Source organism: Notechis scutatus, chromosome 3 (genome assembly GCF_049901735.1).
Source record: "Notechis scutatus isolate UNSWTSFEM ecotype Mainland chromosome 3, rNotScu1.2, whole genome shotgun sequence".
Taxonomy (NCBI): Eukaryota; Metazoa; Chordata; class Lepidosauria; order Squamata; family Elapidae; genus Notechis; species Notechis scutatus.
In genome coordinates, this window is record NC_142011.1 from 93411426 (window position 1) to 93434372 (window position 22947).

The 22947-nt window shown below is 37.2% G+C and overlaps 1 protein-coding gene across 2 annotated transcripts in view; it reads right to left on the bottom strand.

The window, feature by feature from the left end:
• NR5A2 (nuclear receptor subfamily 5 group A member 2) overlaps nucleotides 1-22947 on the bottom strand; it is a 115056-nt gene that overhangs the window by 61719 nt on the left and 30390 nt on the right. For both annotated transcript variants that reach the window (XM_026671741.2, XM_026671742.2), the window contains exon 4: nucleotides 22068-22717. In XM_026671741.2, coding sequence (XP_026527526.1) covers nucleotides 22068-22717 — 650 coding nt within the window. The remainder of the gene's footprint in view (nucleotides 1-22067; nucleotides 22718-22947) is intronic.

Consider the following 22947-nt stretch of genomic DNA (forward strand, 5'->3'; position numbering starts at 1 on the left):
AGGTATGAACTGATTTAACAATTCATCAGATTTTTATTTCTAATCCGCCCCAACTCATTTTATGGGCATATCAATCCTATGAGATTGATTAGAAATAACAATTTATGTAAAACCTCACAATGAAAGCTGATTCATATTTTACAAATCAGTTGTGTTGTAAGGACATTGACATTTCAGTAGACTTTGGTATGGTAGCAAATCTCTTCCAATATACAGTTAAATTCAAAAGAGAATCACAATCAGTCATAACTTCATAGAATGTTTACTCTAGCCTGGTTCTTACAAAGAGTAGATGAGAAACCTGCATTTTCTGTATCATCATATCAAGATGACATGGCAGTCTACTCCATCACTGGGGGGAAATTCTTAATACATGGAAAGCTAGTATCTCACACTCACGAAAAAATCAGTCTTAAACTCTTTTTTCTGAAGTTCAGCTTATTTTAGCATGGAAGAGTATTCAAGTTACATTTACTGCAGGTTTCTGCAGTAGTAAGGCGTTACCATAGACATATGAAAATGGTACATATATATAATAGCACGGGGAGAGCAATATTTCTTATTTTCACAGGTTTAGTGTAGCAAACTAAACTCAAGCAGTAACTAAATATGGGCTCTAAATTCTAACAAAAATTTTATCTTTGAAATGTCTGTAAATTGAAGTGGGCCAAACAAAGCAATTCTTTGCAGCCCAGAATGGGAATAAAACATGTCATTGGGCCAATCATAGAGATGCATAATGAACCACTAGAATAAATTTGGTCTGGCCTTGCATATTAACTCTCATGCCATTCCTCAAATTTGAGAAACCCTTTCCTAGGCCTTATCTGCAAAACAGAAGTATTTTTTACATTTGTCTGGTTGTTGATGGATTTCAGCTGGATGTAAAAACATGAAGGGAACCCAGTGCTATCAATCAAAATTTTGTGCAACTTTTCCAGCTTCTCTCTTTTTCCACTTTTTCAAGGGGGGGGGGGGATAAAAGAAATTATGGGGAAACCCTTCAAAAATTCCATGAATGTCGTTACCCAATGGAGGTCTCAATGGAAGGAAATATCTCTGTTTTACATTGCCACTGTAAATGTCTTGAATTATTTCTTGAATTCAGCAAGAAATGCAGGAAGATGAACAAACTGAAGCTCATTCTAGGCATCGAGAGATGCTTGTATGTTGCCAGACTGATAACGTGGTATTTCAGTACTGCCCTTCAGTTTAAGGAAGCTAGAGAAAGCTTTAAGATTCATCAGAGCTACTGGATGTGCCGTTAACTTTAATGGCCTTTCACCAATGTTACTTGTTCACAAACGGCTTCACTATTTGAAGAATCACTGCTGAATGATGGACAGCCATATACATCACTTAAATCAATAAACAAAAGAGGAGGGGGCTCGTGAACATATTAATAAGCCTTTGCTAGATTGTTGTAATGTATTATACATAGACTGTGAAAAATGCTCAGAAGCTTCATCTGATGCAGTGATTAGCTCATTAAATGGGGCAGTGGATACTGTTGCTGTCTTAGCAATAAAGAGATCTACTGTTACAAAATAGGCTACATGGCTGTTGCTATTGTTGTTATTATTCCTTCTCTGGCATGAACCAGTCTGCCAATTAAGATCTTCCTTTGCTGCCCTTTTCTAACAACTTCTATGTTTGGAAATTAGAGAAATCCTAGAGAGGACCTTTTCAAGTAGAGAGGATTACACATCTAGACATATTTTCCTTAAACCCACTAATGTGTCGTTATATTTCAGATAGCAGGCACTCTGTTGTGTTCTCAACAGAGCTTTTAAATAGGAGTCCCATCTCTTGACCTGGCTTATGATTAATGTTTTATCAGCAGTCCCTTATTATTGTTTTATTGTTGTTTGCTCTATTGTATAGTATAGTATTTTTATGGGGTTATTTTTTGGGGGGTGGGGTGGGGGAATCAACCTGATGTTATTGTGGAGTGAGAACCGTTTGCCAAAATTAAGAATCAAACCAACGAATGCCCAGGAGTCTCAGTTGTAGTTATAATTCCTTAAGCATTCTGGCCCTTTATCATTCTGTTCTGATCAACCTCCTGAAATCCATCAAAGATGACTCTAGGTTTCACCTGATGCTGTAGAATTATGGGAATCTTCGTTCAGTGGAGTGCTTGGTCAAAGAGCAAAGGAGGGTCAATGAAAAATTAATTGAAAGAAAACCTGTAAGGCTTCCTCTACAGGAACGGAAGATGGTTTCCTCCCGTCCCCTTCTCCAATTAGGGAGGATGTCTGTGATATAAACAACTCCTTTGTATTCTCCACAATAGATAAGGTTGATATGAAAGTTGTTTTTTATAGTACTGAGCAACCAGCTTTTCTGCTGAGATTATACTATCCATTCCCAGCTGGTAACTTATATTTCATGACAGCCTTTTATCCATTATCAAAGCAACAAGTAGAAAAGCAAATTTTCCTGATCTCTAATGCTCTCTCTTCGGGTTTCTCTGCAGAGTCGGATGCTGTACCTTCCTGTTAACAAGCCCTCGGATCTCCTTCTGTGCCGCTGTCTTTTCTAAAAATTTTTCTCTAGTCTTTGGCTTGCTTGCCTAACCTAAATGCAGCAGAATTCCACAGGAATGGAGAAACATTTATTTTTACAACTGTATATTATCTAGAAAGAGGGAGTGGGAGAGGGAATAGTAAGAGATCATCCTGCCCCTCCTGAAACTGTGGTGTGTTTTCCCAATGCTTATGACAGAAAAAGGAATGTACCCTGAAATGAGGTTAGGTAAAATTGTACATAGCAGTATATCTCATCTTATCAGACTTTAATATCTCTTAACAATCAATGTAGAACTGAGCAAACAGAAAATATCCAGAAAACAGAAAAGGCATCGCTCTAAGAGAAGTTGCTGTACTATTGGTTAGATGCTGTAGTGCTAAACTGACAATGCCAAACCTTCCATACTCTTAATTCTGAACAGAAGCATGTTAGTGAACTGATACTTTCAGAAGATATCTGGTTATATTCATTATAGAGCAGCTTCAAGCCGTATGAATTATTCAGTGTTTTTTTTTTTAGTTCAAAAGTACACAACCTGTTTGGATTACTGACTGCATTTGGGGCTTTGATGGGGATATACTCAAAAAGTTACAGGGACCAAGGGAAAAACCCCCAAGTCTAATTATTTATTTAAATTAAATTAAATTTAGTTTACATTAATTAAGTATATTTAGTATGAGGGTCTTTGCTTAATCATTTTTCACTGTCCCATTAGAAATAAGAGTTCGTGATAACTTTGGAAGATCTTTACAGGCTGCATTGAACAGGAATTTCAAATTCTGTATTTTCAATTTACGTTTTGGGAAATATATGAATGAAGTCGATAGAAAGAAAAACAATGCACCAAAATTTATCCTCATAAGGTTTTCTTGTGGCATTGCCCCACCCTTGCCTTGTTTTCCTAAGTTGCAATAACGGAGTTTCGATTCAACGGCTCTTGTTGCAATTGGGATAATTTACTTTATATACTGGCAGCAGTACTTATTGTACATTTATACAGTATTTGATCTTCGCTTATTAAAATGTTTTATGTTTTTAGCATGTTTCTGTTTTTAATTTTTTAAATTGGCTTGCAAGTCATTCAGGGAACTCCTGTTATTGGGCAAATTAACAAATGAAATAAAATAATAAAACATTTCTGAAGCAACAATTTCCAACTGTTTCAATGTTTGCATTAAGAAGTTTGCTCAATGGCATGTTTCTTGCAGCATAAACAACAATTCTCCTATGGTGGCCCAAGCACTCTGCCCGTAAAAATGGGCTCCCAAGCTCTGTTTTCAGCTTCTACGGCTTCCTACAGCCCTTTGTCAGTGAAAATGCAGCTTGGGTGGGGGGCACATATGGTCCCCTAGGCTCCATTTTTGGCTTCAACGGCCTCCTGCAGTCCTCTGGGAGCTCCGTTTTTGCTGGCAGAGGCTGCAGGAGCCCATTGTGGCCTAAAACAGAGCCTGGGAGGACCACAGGCGGCCCACCCAAGCTCCTTTTCACTGGCAGACGCTGCAGGCCGGTCCTTCATTGTTTCCAGGGCAGCCCCCCAGGCTGAATCTAAGCACCTCATAGGCCGAATCAGGAGTTTGACACCCTTGATATAGGTCCTGTTAAGGAATTTCACTAGCTTGCAGCCTGACAGATGGCAGATATAACCAGCATAGAGATGCAAGCTATACCAATACGGTACACAAAGCTTCTCACAGTACAAAGTGGAATTCTAAATTCTATCAAGGGATCCTCTATTGTATCCATCTTGGTTCAATAATCTTGATATAGGATAAACTATGTATATAATTTCCTAAAGGAAGTCTGATGCAATCATTAAGATACAGGCATCAACTTCTGTGAAGAAGGGAGGTTCTTTCAAGCTTTTGATGAGATGGTAGATGAAGGGTTAGAATAGAATAGAATAACAGAGTTGGAAGGGACCTTGGGGGTCTTCTAGTCCAACCCTCTGCCCAGGCAGGAAACCCTACACCACTTCAGACAAAGGGTTATCCAACATCTTTATAAAAACTTCCAGTGTTGTAGCATTCACAACTTCTGGAGGCAAGTTGTTCCACTAATTAATTGTTCTAACTGTCAGGAAATTTCTCCTTAGTTCTAAGTTGCTTCTCTCCTTGATTAGTTTCCACCCATTGCTTCTTGTCCTACCCTCAGGTGTTTTGGAGAATAGCTTGACTCCTTCTTCTTTGTGGCAGCCCCTGAGATATTGGAACACGGCTATCATGTCTCCCCTAGTCCTTCTTTTCATTAGACTAGACATACCAAGAGCTCCTGCAACTGTTCTTCATATGTTGTCATGCAAGCCCACTCCTTTTAAACTTGCATGAAATATTGCTGCAAAAGAGCTGTGCCTGGTAACCCTTTGTATAGCATCTTACTAATTTGATCTGCCCCAGGGATTGTGCTGGATGTTTCCCTGCACAAGGATTCTAAAAAGTTGGCTTCCTGTACACCATGGAAACACAACAATTTTTGAAACTTGCAGAGGCAAACGTTTTGTCGATCCCCTTTCATGGTCATATATCTGCTTTTTGGGATTTTTTTCATTTCTAAAATGGAACACTGATCTCCAAAGAGAAGTCCGTGCAGTACCATGGAATCAATGGTGTGGCCTTTGAGAACCAGAATATTGCTAGGGAAATGTCTGTGCTTCAAGAAGAGCTCACATTTCCTTTATATAAGTTATTCACTGTCAAGTGTCTTTTGATAATAGAAGATGAAAACTGTGCAAAGAGCTATTTAAACTCAGTTACCCACCCAGTCCTCAATTTCAAACCAATCTTGATACTCAAGGTTTCAGGCTGTGAACTGTCCAGAGGCCGGATTCAATCTGGGTATATTCTCCTAGTATGTATTCTAAGACTAATCGGTCTCTAATTCTGAATGCATGATATGAGTTTGAAATTTATTTATTTGGTCAATGACCAGCAACCTCAAATGATGAAACGAGTGATAAAAAAGCAAGAAACACAACTAGGATCAAAAAGGAGAAGCTGATGCAGCCACAGACAAGCAACTACAAAATAAATCAAACAACAATCTGTCCACCCAGCCAACACTAACAAAATCAATACAATGAACGTATGCAACCCGAATAAATGTTATCTAAAAATTATTGGAAAATAACTAAGCAAAACATTAATAGGAATAAGGATCCTTAGTTCTTTAGGTGTTTTTTCTTATTAGGAAACAGCACAAAATTTTGCTACTGCATGAGTGGTGGCTGGTTTTGAATCCTGAAGGAGATAGTTTAGGAATTAGAAGAAATTCACTGTATTAGAGTAAATTCACTGAAATTATTAGGATAACTTCCTTAAATTTCGTTGATTATACTGGGTCTACTCTTATATCACTAAGCTTGGATTCTGTGTAGTAAATGGATAGGTAGTTAAATTCATTGGGCTCTGCTCAAATGTTAACCAGAGATACTCCTTGACTTATGCCTGGTCACTTAATGACTGACGGAAAGTAGGATGGACTTCCTCAGAGCTACTTATGACCTGTTTTCTAAGCTAAAAAAGCTATACCCTTCCAGTCACACGTCCACATTTTGGGTACTTGTGAACTGACTCACCTTTATGGCCATTTGCAACATCCCATGGCCATGTCACTGGGTTTGCGATGTGTTTGCTGGTTTCCAGCATTTACTTCCACATTTCTGGCTAAAAAAGACGCATTGGAGAAAATGGATTCACTTAATGACCATGGTGTTTGCTTAACTACCACTACAAAAACATTGAAACATTGGGTCCAGTCATGTGATGCCACGACTTATGACCCTAATAACTTATTATCGTAATTCCAATTCTCCATGCTTTCGTTTTAAAACTGTTTCTTAAAAATAGTCATGCTGGAATTGCCTTGAAGGAATGATAGAAACTGATGAAACAAAATGCAGATAATTGCCCCATTACATTATTTATATTTCTCTCTTATACTTTTGTTACCAGAACTATTGTTTCATTATATAGGACTTTTTTAAAAATCCAGAAACGTAAAACATTTACAAAACAATAACATTTTTTTTCTAGTAACAAGGTTATGCAGGGAGTTATTGCTTAATATTACAAAGGGGACAAAGGAACAGACGGTGGATATCAGAGTGTTAAGATGTATTAGAATCAGTGAGATTTGTTTTCAAACAGGCACGTTTTAATAAGCTTTTAAAGGAGAAAATAAATAAATAAAAGGAATGATACTTCCTATTAACTAATTTCTAGATCAGGATCATTTGTTCAGTCATACTGAAAAACAAGGAAATAAGATCTTACACAGAAGCCACAGTAATTGTCAAAAACACGGAAGGTTGGTTTATTCTTAGAAGTCTAAAATGCTTCTTCCAAGCATTTTGATGCATGCAATGGCTCCTCTTATAAAGCCTTTTCGTTAAAGATTCCTTCTTCCCAGCACAGGGAGACGTAGGCACAATTGATTCCTAACATTGTTTCTGTTTTCCTTTTGCAAGGCTGCCCCTTATCAAGTTATGTATGAATGAACAGAAGGGCCTTTCATTTCTCCCCCCCCTCCCCCTCACGCAAACTTGCCTTGGTGTTTCAAAAGGAATGACTAAAATAGCATCAACAAAAATCCAGCCCTATAGCCTGCCAACCTGCACACGTCCACATCCTTAAGGCATGTGAAAGGTTGAAGAGCTCAGCGAAAATTTTTATGTACGGGAGCCAGCCCAAGGAAAACTCACACGGCATAACCAATTGTGGACAGAGTATCATCTATCAGCAGACAAATGCAGGATCTCCAGAATGTCTCTCCTCAAATGAAATAATATATCTTTGAAAGCCAATGCCTGTTTTAGGCCCGTGGCCCATATATCAAGCCTGAGAGGCTTGTGGATACGCTCTGCGGCCATTAACCTTCCACCTGTTTCCCCTTGTCCTTCAGGAGGAGACCCTGCCCTTGATTTTACTCCCTTCCCTTGTTCATCTTCCGACAGAGTGCAAATGTAAAGCAAAGGGCCTGCGAAATAATTCAAAGGCAATGGACCAGGGACATGGTTACAAATCTCTGCCACTGGCACTGTGACTTATGCAGGCAGTTTGTCACACGTGAGCCAGGTGACCTCAATGACATAACAGAGAAAAATATGGCCAGAGATCAAAAAAGGAGACACGGACGGAGCGCTGTAGCTAACTTTGGGAGGGGGTGGTGGTGGTTTGCAAAGTGATATTAAACCATATATGAATTGTACCCTTTTCTGAAAACTTCCCCTCCCTCCCTCCCTCCCTCCCTCCCTTGATAAGGGAAGCAAAAGTGCCCTTAACCGCAGATATTTTTCTATTTGGAGAGGGAGAAAATGACTTGTCCAAATATTTAGAGTGAGTCTCCCCCTCCCTCCCTCCACAATCCAATCTCATATCCCTGCAACAATTTACAAGTAGAAATCTTGTTTACACTACTTCTTAACAAGCAATGTCCTACCTGTCAATGAATACTTCAGCTTCAACCATAACAACACAAGAGCACACAATAGATACAAACTCAAAGTTAACCGCACCAAACTTGATTGCAGGAAATACGACTTCAGCAATAGAGTGGTCAATGTCTGGAATACTCTACCCGACTCTGTAGTTTCTTCCCCAAACCCCAAAAACTTTAACCTTAGACTGTCTACTATTGACCTCACCCCTTTCCTAAGAGGTCTGTAGGGGGCGTGCATAAGCGCACCAACGTGCCTACCGTCCCTGTCCTATTGTTTCTCTTATTCTTCTTTTATTTTTCTTATATGTACCCATTTCATGTATTCACAACTATGTATACACTTATACTTATTATCTTGTAAACAATTGGCAAATCAAATAAATAAATAAATCTTCATAGTCTTACAACAAAGATCGTTACCTGAGGAACATACATATATCTATAAAAATAGACAGCGTTATAGAGCTCTCTCTCTCTCTCTCTCTCTCTCTCTCTCTGTGTGTGTGTGTGTGTGTTTATACAGTAACAGCCTACTGCTGTTGCTAATAGCCTCTCTGGAGCAGCCTGGGTCATTTGGGCTTCTTACAATATTAAATCTCAATGTAATGGACCTGCCTATAGTTCTAACCCAGAGGCATCTGAAATACAGCCAGCAGTTTTTACTATATAGAATATAAGAGCAAGAAGGAAGGAGCATGTTGGCATTATGAGTCTATGCATATAAAGGTAGTCCTTGACTTATGACCACAATGGAGCCTGCCCATCAGAGTAGTGAGTTGTGATGGTCGTAAAACAGGACACCCATATGATCTATCCATTTTTTGTGGCAGTCGTTAAGCGAACCCTGGGGTCATTGGGCCAATTTTGCTAAAAATTGGAAGTAAATGCTGGTTTCAGGCAAAAACATCATAAAACGTGGCCACATAATCACCGGACATTGTAAATGGCTGTAACTGTGGGCCAATTCAAGAGACCATACTGGGAAACAGCTATTGGAACCAATTTGTAAGAAGGTCTGTCATAACTCTGAATGTGGCTTAGCAACCAGTCATAAATCTAGGACCACCTGTACACAGTTTTATGAATATGTGCTAGGTGCAGCTCTGTTTCTCAAGATGTTTCTCATTATGAGCCGTGGTGGTGCAATGGTTAGCATGTAGTACTGCAATGGTTACTTCTGCCTGCAATTTGGCAGTTCGAGTCTCACCAGGCACAAGGTTGACTCAGCCTTCTATCCTTCCGAGATGGGTAAAATGAGGACCCAGATATGCTGAATCTGTAAACCACTTAGAGAGGGCTGTAAAAGCACTGTAAAGCGGCATATAATATAAGCCTAAGTGCTATTGCTATTTGGAGATTTGTATTTCTAGAGACCAGGAGGTGTAACCACACACAAACTAAGCCTGATGATGGTTTGAAAAAGTAGTGCCACCATAGCTGCTCCAAGAGGCAGAGAAAAGGGATAGCTCTCAGAGAACAGTAAGAAAAATACTTGCACACACACACCCCCCCCCATGACAAATAGGGTAGTGTAGTGTAATGCTAAGGTGCTGGATTAGGACTAGAGAAACCCCTGTTCTACTCCTTCTTTAGTCACAGAAGCTAGCTGGATGATTTTAGAGCAGTCACTCTGTTAGCCCTGAACTGGGAGATAGAAATAACAACCCTCTCTGGACTAGTATGTTAGATAATCCATCATTTTCAGTGTAGTGGCCTTCATTTTGCAGTGGATTGATTCAAGCTGATAACAACACACATACAGATATATTCATACACACACACAAATGTTCAAAATGTGCCATGAACCAGATTTCTTTCCTTTTTCTGTTTTGTGAAATGTAAGTCTACCTATAGTGTGGTAGGCAGTACAGGAGCCACTTAGAAAATTCGTCCTAAAATTGTTTGATTTCTGATTAGTGATATACTTTATTAATATGTTTAGGAAAAGAAAAATAGGTGACTGTTGCTTTCAATTTTAAAATTATAATTACAATTACAGAATAGTGAATCTTTTGTTACAAATATGATGCAGCTAGTCTGATGAAGAAGGAAAGAGTTGATTAATAAATTAACAATGCATAGTTTGCCATTAGCATTTTTCTATGGAAATTTAAGTATATAAGTAAATTGGTTTTACTTGGTTGGTTTCTTGCAGACATTTTATTGCCCAACTAGATAACATCATCAGTGCTACGTCAATACGTAATTTTAAAATTATATATACAGAGCTGCAAAATAGGCATACAGATTCTCTCTGTGTATATGTGTTTGTATCTTGGCAAATGACAAGATAACCATAATTATGAAATATTTTGAATTATGAATCAGTATGATCTTATTTACAAAATGTTCTCAACCTTATAAATCTCTCAGTGTTTGTGTGTATGTGTGTCTGTGTACATACACGCACACACATAAATACCCACATGCATTCTTAAGATTAAGTTAAAGGCATTTCAAGGAATATTTTACAAATGGATTTGCAGACAAGAGAAATTATGTTCATGCCCCTGAAAGACTTAACCTGCAACAAAATCCTCTTTTATACATGTATGCCTAGCAAAGTTATGGCCCTAAATTTTAGGAAATGGTTATCTAGAAGAGAACAAGGCTTAATCAAAATTAATTTCTATTTTCAATTCAACAATTCAAGTTGTACAATATATGAAATTTCCCAGCTGTTTTGTACATCAAAGATTTCTCTGCTGGATGCAGTTGAAAGGAAAGTTCTTATACAACCTTCCTTCACCCCTGCTGTGACTTTAATGGCTTGTCTGGTATGGACATTTATTTTTTTTCTTTTTCATAAATTATTATCTGCCATTATGATACCAGATATGGTAATGATAAAATTTACATTCTAAATGTAAATGTTATTGCAGTTCCTTCTTAGACATTCAAGTTCTTTAAATAGTGAAAGTCCAAGCAGATTAGATATCAGAGAAATAAAATGCCCATTTTTTTCTTTTAAACGGTGCATCGCCAGTTGGAAAATGGGTCTGTGGCATTGCCAAAATTGTTTGATTCTCCATTTTAATTTGCTCTTTCACAAAATAAAATGTTAGGAAATGTGTACTAAGCTATACTTATATATTTTCTCTAATGGAACAAACAGAAGTTCCAGAAGTTAGAAGAAATTATATAAGGAATATGCTAATTATTCGAATGTTCCTTTAGGCCTTTCTAAATTGTAGATTTTTTAAAAAAGATAAATATTAATGTGATAAAAGACTACATCTTGTCTAATAAGGCAAACTTACCTATTACTGTTATTATAGGTCATTTTACAATTTTATTTTACAGATCATGCTACTCTAAATTCTACAGGTCTACAGTTTAAAAAAAAGACAAAAATTCAAGTTAGGTGTAAATGATCTGGCAGATAACAAAAAGTAACACTTTCTGACATACCTAATTCTGTCAGTAAAAGTGCTTTCAGTGTTGAACGTTCTTATTCTGTTATTCATTCAGTTAAACAGAAGAGACCAACCCCCTCCTTTCTCTCTTGATGCAGGGGCTCATCCAGAAAAACAGTTTAGAACAGCGAAAATCCTTGACTCTGGAATTAATTCATAGAATCTTAAATGACAGAGGATTTGTCTCATTGCTGTAGCAGTAGACAGTTTAGATGACAATTTACCTAAATGCATTTAACTTCAAAAAAAGGTAAACTGGTCCTACTGCCATTTTGGGCCACCACATTTATTCTCCTAATGGAGTCATCCGCCTGCCTCAAAATAACAGGGTTAATGGACCAACATCAAGAGGTTGTCTGAGGGAGATTCATACACCCAGTTGAATTTTCCATTTCCCAATATCATAATAATTCATACACTGGTCACTGAATCACTGCAGTTGTTAAATTAGTAACACCATTGTTAAGTGAAACTGGCATCCCCATTGACTTTGCCTGACAGAATGTGGCAAAAGGTGATCCACATGAGCTCAGGTTACTGCAACTGGCATAAATGTGAACCCGACGTCAAGCATCCGAATACAAATCATGTGACCATGGGATGCTGCAACAATCATAAGTGTGAAAAATGATCACGAGTTACTTTTTTTCAGTGCCATTGTAACTTCAAATGGTCATTAAGTGAACTGTTGTAAGTTGAGAACTACCTATATTGCAGTCTATGCATCTTAAAGTGTGAAACATTGGCCTATGACAATAGTTCTCAACTTTTTCTTCACCACCGACCTCTTTAAATATCTTTTGTGGCCACGGCCCATGGACCCCCAAGACCTGCAAGACTTAAATCATAACATGTCTTCAAATGTCACATGGACCCCCTGTGACATCTACCCCCCCAGGTGTCAGTGGACCACAGGTTCAGAATCACTGGTCTATGATAAATTGGGCTAGGCACAGGTGTCAAACTCAAGGTCTGTGGGCTGGATCTAGCAGTCAAAACTGGTATGCTTTATACTATTTCTCATTATACTATTTGTTCAACTACACCTGAAATAAGAGTACAATCACAGTGGGAGCTAAGGATGGCTCCAGCTTAAAACCTAAGTTACTCTTAAGGAATCATAATAAATTTAATAAAATAATAAAAACATTTTTAAAAAAGGAAATTAAATACTATTCCAAAAGTTCTTGAGAATGACAATTGCAGAGGGTCATCTGATTCTGTATAATAATATGCCAAGGTTGTTGTAGTTCTGGAAGAATATGATTGTCACATATTACATATACAAGATTATTGGAAACTTGTTTTGATTTTGCCAGTTTGGAAAGAGTCAAGTTTCAGTACAAACATAATATTAATTCACTGAAAATCATTTGCCTTGCCATTTACCACCAAAAATTTATTTTGTCATTCCTCCAGTTAAGTTAACAACCATGTCCGGACATGACTTCTAGGTTTGCTGAAGCTGTGGTTTGAAGTGAGTTTTTAAATAATAGTTAAGGGAGACAGTTTGTGTTAATCATTCCTTGTGTCAGTACATATGTAGTTCAGAAGGAAGAAGGAGGAAGGGAAGGAGAAAGAGAAGAAGGAGAAAAAAAAAAAGATCTGTCAATGAGGGGAGAAAAGACGCGACATTCTCCAAGACTCAATGTGTGATTTGCAAGCCCTGATTTAAAATAAGACAGATTAATGACTGCATTACACAACATTCACACACTGCAAAAAGATATCCTTTCAATCTATGCTTTCCATTATCTAAGTCGTGTGTTTATTTTTTCTGTTCTTACTACAAATGAAAATAGAAAGTGAAGGAGGGAAACTGCCCATCTAATGGAAATCATTTAATGAAACCATCGTTTACTGTCAACAATACACTCTGAGATTATGTCTATCATTATGAAGATTTCTGGAAACCTGAACAATCTTTCAAAAGGATAATGTGGCAGATAAATATACTCTGAAGTTCACTTTCTTCCGACAAAAAGCATTTCTTGTAGCAAACATTACTAAATGATATACATTAATCTATCTGGCTTAGAATGCTTCCACAAAACCAATAAACATAAATGCCCTTTTAATAAAAGAAAATACAGCAAATTCTTATTTTCATGGCATTATAATTTCTACCCATATTTGAGCTTTGTAACAATAGATGAATGTTAGATCAAAATATCTATTGTATACAGGTAGTCCTCAATTTACAACAGTTTATTTAGTGACTGTTCAAAATTACATCAGTACTGAAAAAATTACATCAGCACTGTGACTATTTTTCACACTTATGACCATTGCAGCATCTCTATGGTCACATGATCAAAATTCAGTTGCTTGGCAACTGACTCATATTTATGACAGTTGCAGTATCCCAGGGTCATGTGATCAACTTTTGCAACCTTCTGACAAGCAAAATCAACGGAGAAGCCAGATTCACTGAACAAACCGTGTTACTAACTTAACAACTGCAGTGATTCACTTAATAAATGTGGCAAGAAAAATCATAAAATGGGGCAAAACTCACTTTAACAAATTTGTCATTTACCTACATCAATGTTGGGCTCAATTCTGGTGATAAGTTGAGGACTACTTGTATATCAAAGTAATTGTAATTGCTTGGCGTTTATCTTTTATCATATGATTAGTATTTTAAATCTTTTTTTTTTTAATTAAAGTTTATATATACTGTGTATAAACAGAATCACATAAAATGAGAATTATAACTCAATTCTCCAAATGAAATAAAAACTGTGCCTAACATTTATAGTAACATTTATTGTAAATTATATGGTATCTCTTTTAAAAATAAAACACTTATAGATAGGGAAAATTATGCCAGAATAATTTTGGGAATGTTTTGTGCATTTTCTCCAGAGCTAAATACAACAATGAGTTTCTGAGAATGATGTGATGTGGTGAAGGGGGGAAAAAAAGAACTTTAAAAGAACGTACACAAACTGTATTGATTTCTCAATACAAACTTTTTATTCCATTGTGACTGAACAAGATAGATTATAATTTTACCATAGTCAACATTTAAATCAAAATCTTTTTTAACCTTTCTGCTTTTAAACGATATGCCTCTGTGGGCTTGCTAAGTCTTCCCCTGTTGCTAAATTTTCCATACGTTCACACCTCCCCAACTAAAATCAACTAGAATAAAATGTTGAAATTTAGATGGATTATTCGGTTTCCTAAAAATTTTGGGAACAGAGCTCTGAACAAACACACAGGTAAACTTGGCAAAGTATATTTATTATATGCTAATGCCAATGCACTTCATTATGATTTGCTGAGGCCGCTCCAATGACACAATTACTTCCTCAGAACGGCTCTGCACCCTTAGAAAGAAATATAAACCCCTTTGAGATATGATTCTCTCCCCCCACTGCCCTTCCCCCACCCTCACATTCCTTCCCATGTACAAACAATTTCCGTTGGGAACAGGGCCATGTAATATTGACAGTGACAACAAATTGTATAGCCTGGTGAACATCTGTTTCCCGGCTGCCTCACTGATACTGCAGGTTGGTTACTGAGGAGTGACTTTGTCTTCAAAAATTGTCCAGCTACAAAGGAACTGGAAACTGCTGGTACAGAAGAGACTGGTTTTATTATTGGAACACAGGAAAGCTTTATCAGCGTGCTGGGATGTTCTGTATCTTTCTCAAAGACTATGAGCTGGGGTTATATTAAGCATGTTTGCCTACTGGAAGATTGCTTCTAGTGGAAGTATGGAAAAAAACAGCTCCTTGTGCCATCCATCCATCCTTGAACGGAGTTGGATACAAATATGGCCCAAATCTTATTTTACATTGGTTATCATACCATCTAATTTTTACAAAATTGGCAAAAATTGTAAGAAAACCTCAAGATGCGATGGAGACTCAGGGTATACCGATAGTCCTCGACTTTCAGCAGTTCATTTAGTGACCGTTCAAAGGTAAAGCGGCACTGAAAAAGGTGACTCATGATCATTTTTCATGCTTATGACCATTGCAGCATCCCCATGGTCATGTGATTTACATGCAGATGCTTGACAACAGGTTCAGATTTATGACGGTTGCAGTGCCCCAGGGTCATGTGACCTTCCTTTGCGACGTTCTGACAAGTAAAAGTCCATGGGGAAACCAGATTCACTTAACAACCATGTTACTAATTTAAGAACTGCAGTGATTCACTTAACAAATGTGGGAAGAAGCATCGTAAAATGGGACAAAAACTCACTGAACAAATTTCTTACTTAGCAACAATTATGGTCATAAATCAAGAACTACCTGTATTCCAATCCATCTTTACCATATCACATAATGCAATCTGAAGACAACAGCAATGTGGCTACAAACGTTGTATTATTGTGACACAACATGTGACAATTACACAAGAATCTGACAAGACCAAATGGGAAGGAGCTTTTTGCTATATTGTATTATGATTTTTGCAACCAATCCTTCTACTATTTAAAACTACTAACCTTCGGCACTCAAAAAGTGCAACATCAAGATGAAATATCTCTATAAATTTTAGAAGACCCTTCCAAGCCAGCAAATCAACAATGCAGCAGCTACAGAATGAAGATGGATGTTGCCATCTCATCCAATGACACTCCCGGAGGCTGATATTTCCTCTGTTTAGCAAACAGGCCTGTTAAGGAATTTCCTTGGCAAACGGACAACATGGAAACATCCTTCAACCCCACAGAACTCATGAGCCAGCTAAAACCATTTCCTATGCTATGGCAACAATATCTGCGTAAGGTTAAACAAGACATTTCATGCTATCCCTTACTCAGGCCACCGTATCTATTTCTGGATATCTTCTTTTGTTCAACCTTTGCTAATAATAGTGACCTAGCTTAGGTGGTATTTATAGCCTTTAAAGACTCATTGCCTGCCTTTTCAGAACACTTTATTCATGCATATTTCCTTTGTTTATTGTTACCTCAATGCTTTTTTAAAATCATCATTAAGATGTTTCTGATCAAAGATTTTTATTTAGCAACTCATTTTCACAGAGAGCTTCCCATTCTCCAACGAGCAAGCAAACCAGATTTGGTCAAAGCCTTTAACTTCACTCATGGCTTATGCATGTTTTGTTAGAATATCCCCTGTGAACTGAGAAAAAAAAAGTGGATATCACTTTCATGTCAAGGAAGAGAGCTTTCTGTTTCTTGCCAGTTGCTGAAAGCAGAACTAAAACTTGCGGAAACAAGGAAAGAGCTTTGCTAAAAGCTTTTTGTCCACCTCGCCAACTTTTTAAAAATAATCCTTCCAGATTATTTTCATAAATGCTGTTATTTGCTACATTACCCTGTTTGATTTCTATTTTACTGACACAATCTTAAATGGTGGCATGGCAAAAAGAAGTCGACAAAGCAGTCAAGGTCCTAAGCAATTCACTCTAAGTCAGGGTTTCCTAACCTCGGAAATTTTAGAATCAAGATCACATGTAGTGTTAGTAGAAATTTATAATGCCTTGGTAAGACCACACTTGGAATATTGCATCCAGTTTTGGTTGATATAACATAAAAAGATGTTGAGATTCTAGAAAGAGTGCAGAGAAGAGCAACAAAGTTGATTAGGGAACTGGAGGATAAAACATATGAGGAAGGGTTGCAGGAATTGGGTATTTCTAGTTCAATGAAAAGAAGGGCTAGGGGTTATATAGTAGCAGTGTTCCAATATCTGTGGGGCTGCCACAAAGAAGGGATCAACCTATTCTCCAAAGCTCCTGAAGGCAGGACAAGAAGCAATGGATGGAAACTAATCAAGGAAAGAAGCAACCTAGATCAAAAGAGAAATTTCCTGATAGTTAGAACAATTAACCAATGAAAAGCCTTGCCTTCAGAAATTGTGGAGGTTTTTAAGAAGAGATTGGACAACCATTTGTCTGAAATGGCATAAGATCTTCTGTTTGAGCAAGGGATGGGACTAGAAGACATCCAAAATCCCTTCCAAATCTGTTATTCTCTTAAAGTTGGTAAATCTTGCTCTAAGTCCTTAGAAACTTGGTTGAATCATAAATGTACTGTTCTGCAGTCTATATCCCATGATTACATTCGCACTTTACCTTATACTGGAAAAATACAAGCTTGGTGTGATGCATAAATCAAATCAACATCATAAATGTGACTCTGAGGTTAGGATTACTGACTATACACCACAGGGATAATCATTCTGCTATTAAACCGAATGAGAAGTCCTACCTACCTCATTTTGGCAGACAGGTTAATATGTATTTATTATCACTGAATCCCATTTGCAGGTTGCCTCGGGGAACAATAATGGCTGAAGCTGCCCCTAAAAGAAACCTAAAATTTGTACTTCTACCAACTTACAAAGCTGGTCTTTTGTAAAAATAATTCAAAAGACAGAAGGAATTGGGCTACTACTTTCTTCGGTCCCCTGGCAGCAACCATTTAATATGGACAAAATGCTAAAACAACAACAACAACAAAACCCTACCACCTCAGCAAGGACTAAGTATTGTTAGTCTTAAAAATGCTATTGGTAGAAATGTGTAAATAGATATTCTGGCAGCATCTAGCTGACCATGACTAAACTTAAAAATAAGCAGGATAGACCCTGAGCAATACTTGGATGGGTGACTGCCTGGGCTACTGAGAAATTAAAAAATTCCCAGAAGAAGCCACTGTCTTATACCATTGTCCAGAATTCAATCATTTGCTAGTCAAGTTCTGTCCAAGGGTATACAAAACAAATATTCTAGAAAATTTAATTCAGATTTTATTTAATACCACATCTGAATTTATTATTTCATTGTTCATAGTGTATAGAAGAGAGAGATTGATTCCTCGCTTTACAGTTTGGCCATAATTGGCCCAGACAGCTCATACAAAGAGAACATGGCTATGTACAGGTAGCCGTCGACTTACAACAGTTTCATTTAGTGACCATTCAAAGTTACAGTGGCATTGAAAAAAGTAACTTAGGTCCGTTTTTCACACTATTGACCATTGCAGCATCCCATGGTCACATGATTTACATTTAGAAACTTGACAACTGACACACATTTATGATGGTTGTGGCATCCCAGAGTCACCCTTTTGCCATTTTCTGATAAGCAATGTCAGTGGGGAAACCAGATTCACTTAAGAACCGTGTCACTAATTTAAGAACTGCAGTAGTTTCGCTTAACAAATCTGGTGAGAAAAGTCACAAACTGGGAAAAACTCTCTTAACAAATTTCTCACTTAGCAACATAAATTTTTGGCTCAATTGTGATCGTAAGTTGAGGACTACCTGTAATTTAAAAAGTGCCTGAATCTTGTTATTGTCATTACCAATTAAAGGAAAAACTTGTTAAATCCCTCTCTGCCTCTTCAGGCCTGATTGCACAGTACTATGGCTATCATTATCCCCTCATTAGTTAAGGTGGGATATACAGTGTGGTATTCAGGGACACCATTATAGTTACACACACACCCCAAAGCACCTTCCAGATTTTAATATTTTTAAAAGATTGATTTAATTAAAAAGCAGGGATGCACAATCTCCTCATAAAGGGATGTTTTTTGACTGGCCATACCCACTGTAGAAGTCATTTTGTGAATATGAAAATTATTTCCATGACAATTAATTATTGTTGGGCCCTAAATATTCCAAATCTGCTCATTAATCTAAAAAAAGTAGCTTTCCTAAAATTAAGGAAGGAAACTGAAGGTCTATCTTGGAACAGCAGCGTCAAAATTTTCCATGGCATTTAACATTTCCATAAAAGAAGATGGTGTTTCAAGAAAAACCTCTTACAAAATTTATTACGTTGGTTAACATAAATAGATGGGGAAACCAGTGGAAAATAAAAGCACAGAAAGGTGTGAGATTTAGGAATGTCCTCAATATGTGGTTTGGGAGTACATGGTACCATAATCATGCTGCAACTAAGCAAATTTGGCCAGTGATCTCTCTCTAGATCATGTATGTGCTGCTTTGAATTTAATTAATGACTGGGAATAAAAAATGAACAAGGGAGCATTCTCTAAAAAAATGTTCCCACTTGGAAAATTTGGGTTCAGGATATCTTCTATGCCCATTTCCAAATTAAAGGTAAAGACATGCTCACAGGGTCTTGTTCCTAAGCCCGATGATGAAACATGTATTGCAATGTCACCATGCAAGACCTGCCTTTTCCATACTTATGTCAAGGTGTCACATATTGGTACATATGGGGCAGAGTTTCTCTCTCAACCTTGTACTGCACACTTAGGTACTTGCTCCTGTGAAGACACCTATGGTGTTTGAGAGGATTAACATAATGCATGTCAGCATTGAGTACATTATGCAGAGAATGTACTGTACTTCATTCACATCCTGATGTAATTGATGCAAATTAAATCATCTGCATTATTTGTTTGATGAAGTCACAATGAATGCATGTGACATTATGGTTTCTATCCAATGTATATAGAAAAAATTGAATACTCCATCCTTGCTATTTTCCATCAATATTTGGACCCTACCTCTTGAATATTTCTTCACGAATTGTGTCTATAACTTTAATCAACTCTAACATTCCTTCATATAAAATTTAAAGATTATCTGCAAACTTTCCAAGTGCATAGAAGGCTAATAAGAGGAAAAAATATAGCTGTACTTCCTAATGTGTTAATTTATTATCATACAGGGACTTCTGATTATGCAAAACTTCAGAGATATATTCCAAAAGGATGTGACACAGATAGGCCCTATAGTTTTGGTAAACATACATTAGGAATTTCTGGGTTAGATGACTACAAATGTTTTGGGAAGGTTTTCTTAAAAATAGTTTTTAAAAAATTAGCTAAATCAAAATTGAATGGGTAAATTATGTGCATTGGATATTCTAATTGTAATCTGCTTCTACACTGTGTCTTTTCTGCCAAAGGAATATGCATGTCAATAATTATCCTATACTCCAGGCAAATGGAGAGGATCTTCTGTAGTGGCAATCTCAGTTACAAAATACTATTTCCAAAAAATCTCTTTGCAATGCTGGGCCTTTATATTTTCCACAGCTTTAATGTAGTATTTTAAGTTTTCAGTTTAACCTGGTTTTTAACATCTTGCTTTATTTTCCCATATGCTTCCATTCGAATTATTCAACTGCACATTATATATACAGTATATACACATATAGAAAATCTTGTTAAGCTCTTTTGAGGTAGCAAAAATAAATATAGTAAATAAAATAAATATGCAAACAAAATGTGACACATAAACTCTTGGGACAGAGAACGTTATAAATTTTAGGAAAAAATGAAAGTTAGCCTCTTGTCAATAGGCAACAGTGTACTAAAGATGATGCTACAAAAGTAAATCTCTGAATTTAACCACAGCACCATTTTCCACGAATAAAAACATTTTCCTACTCCTAATCCCATTGTCCTTTGCCCCATCATCAATGGATTGCAATCCTGTTTTCCCATTTCCCTACAGCTATCTTCTTTAAAACAACCCATCGTCTCATCCTACATTCTTTCTTCTACTGGTCAGAAAAACCCAGTAATGATTTTGTTCTGATTCTTCTCTTCACTCACCATTCATTAGACTGCTACTCCAGAATATGGATTTTTGTTGGGCTTCAGCAATCAGTCCAGAGACCTGTTTTTGCACCATTTCTTAAAAGACTCTGGAGTTGCTACAAGCTAACAGGATGTGTTTATATATCAAACACATATATAATATTGCACATCTGGATCCCTCAAAGTACAATATAATTTTCAGTAATAGAACTATTACTATTCTCCTAACAATTCTTTTTTTTTTTCTAGAGTGTCCTGCTCAGTGAATCTTACTGTAAGTAGAAGAATACTGCAAGTAGAAGAATAACTCTTATTTCATAATACATCTGATCACAGAACTAGGCTTAGTGTTAGACATTTGTTACTTTATGTAACATGTGCATGTAGTCTATTTTGCAGTATAGTTGAATGTTCATGGAAAACCCATTTCCCCCCTGGTTTTATGACTCATTGACAATAGCTTAAAGGATTGATTAATAGGAGTGGGAACCTGGAAAGTCTCTGAATATTCTGGACTCCAACTTCTGGAAGCCCAAGTCAGGTTGGCCAGTGAAGTTCTAGCAACATCTGGAGACCATACGTTTTTCATTCTAGTTCATATTTTTAATCCTTTCTTTCCGGAGTCGTACACTAGGACCTATACATATTTTTCTCCCAATGTTGCTTCCAAAATATTTTAGAAGGGTCTTTTTTGTCTGTTTCTCTGTCAATAACTCTCTTTTTCTATCTTCCAAGAAACAAGCCAATGGGCAATAGGGCAACAAAGGGATGGCTTTTTGAATTCACTGCTGCAACTGTTCTGGTCTATATCTACTAATGCTGTTATTCAACAGTAGCCTATAATCATAACTAAGTTAGCCAGGCAAGATCTCAGAATCCCCTCCCCCACAAGATTTCTTAGCTTTAGAAAAAAAATCTTGACTTAAACATCCAATTCAGCTTTTCCACAGATAATTAGTGAGATCAAACTAGTCATAATATTTTGAAATGTCTCTCTTAACAGCTTTTTCCTCAAAGAACAATACACAAATATAAGTTGTATTAATCAAATGCTAACCACATTTTCTTATACCAAAACTCTTGTTTTGTTTGTTCATTTATTTGTCCAATTTAGGTACCACCCACCTCACTCTCAGAGTGACCACATCCCATGAAAGAATTGCATGACATACCTTAAGTTCTCTGAAGAATATGCTACTCCTAGCCCATTCCACAATTGAGAAGAGGGTTTGGTCAGCCATTTTGCACATAAGCCCAAAAGTGTTGAGCTTTTCATGCTTGCTTCTGTTGGCCTGCTCTTGTTGCAAGTAGGCCATAATCTTAGCTTGGACTTGCGGCTCATCTGGCTCACACTTCAAGAGTTCCAAAATCAGATGAGGAATACTTGCTGGTGAGTTGGTCTGATGGTAACCATCCATGTAAGAGTAGCCCATTATTGACTCTGGAGAGCTAGTATAAGGATCAGGGTACTCAGACTTGATAGCACGGCTTGGAAAGTGACTGTAGCTCTGATAACCTTGTAGGCTACCATGTGGCGGCATTGTCATGCTAATTGGAGAGGTTACAAAAGGACTTCGGTCATAGTCTGTGGGAGGCAAGGCTGTATGGTTCAGAGGTAGGCCCTTGGAGGCAGAATGGATGTTCTGGATTGCAGAAGATATTGTGAGATCAGTGGGCATTGCTTGAATCACCTGAGTCATGGCTTCTAATTTGAGTCCATTTGCTCGGATGAGAGCTTTTTTCTGCTGCTTCAGTGCCCTGTCCCTCTTGTACATGGGTCCAAATTTGTTCCGACCTCCACGCATTCGGTCAGCTCTCACGGCTGTTGAATGTACGATGAAAAAAAAGTTATAGGTATCACATTGTAGACTTGATACAAATACAAATACTGATAAGAATCTCATCATTTTTAGTCCTTGATCAACCTGTAGCACAAGTTTATGTCAAGTATAGCTGTTTTAAGGGCTTTTATTTTATTGTAGTGTTTTGTGGTGGCGCAATGTTTAAAATACAGTACTCCTGCCTACTGCCAGGAGTTCAATCTTGATCATC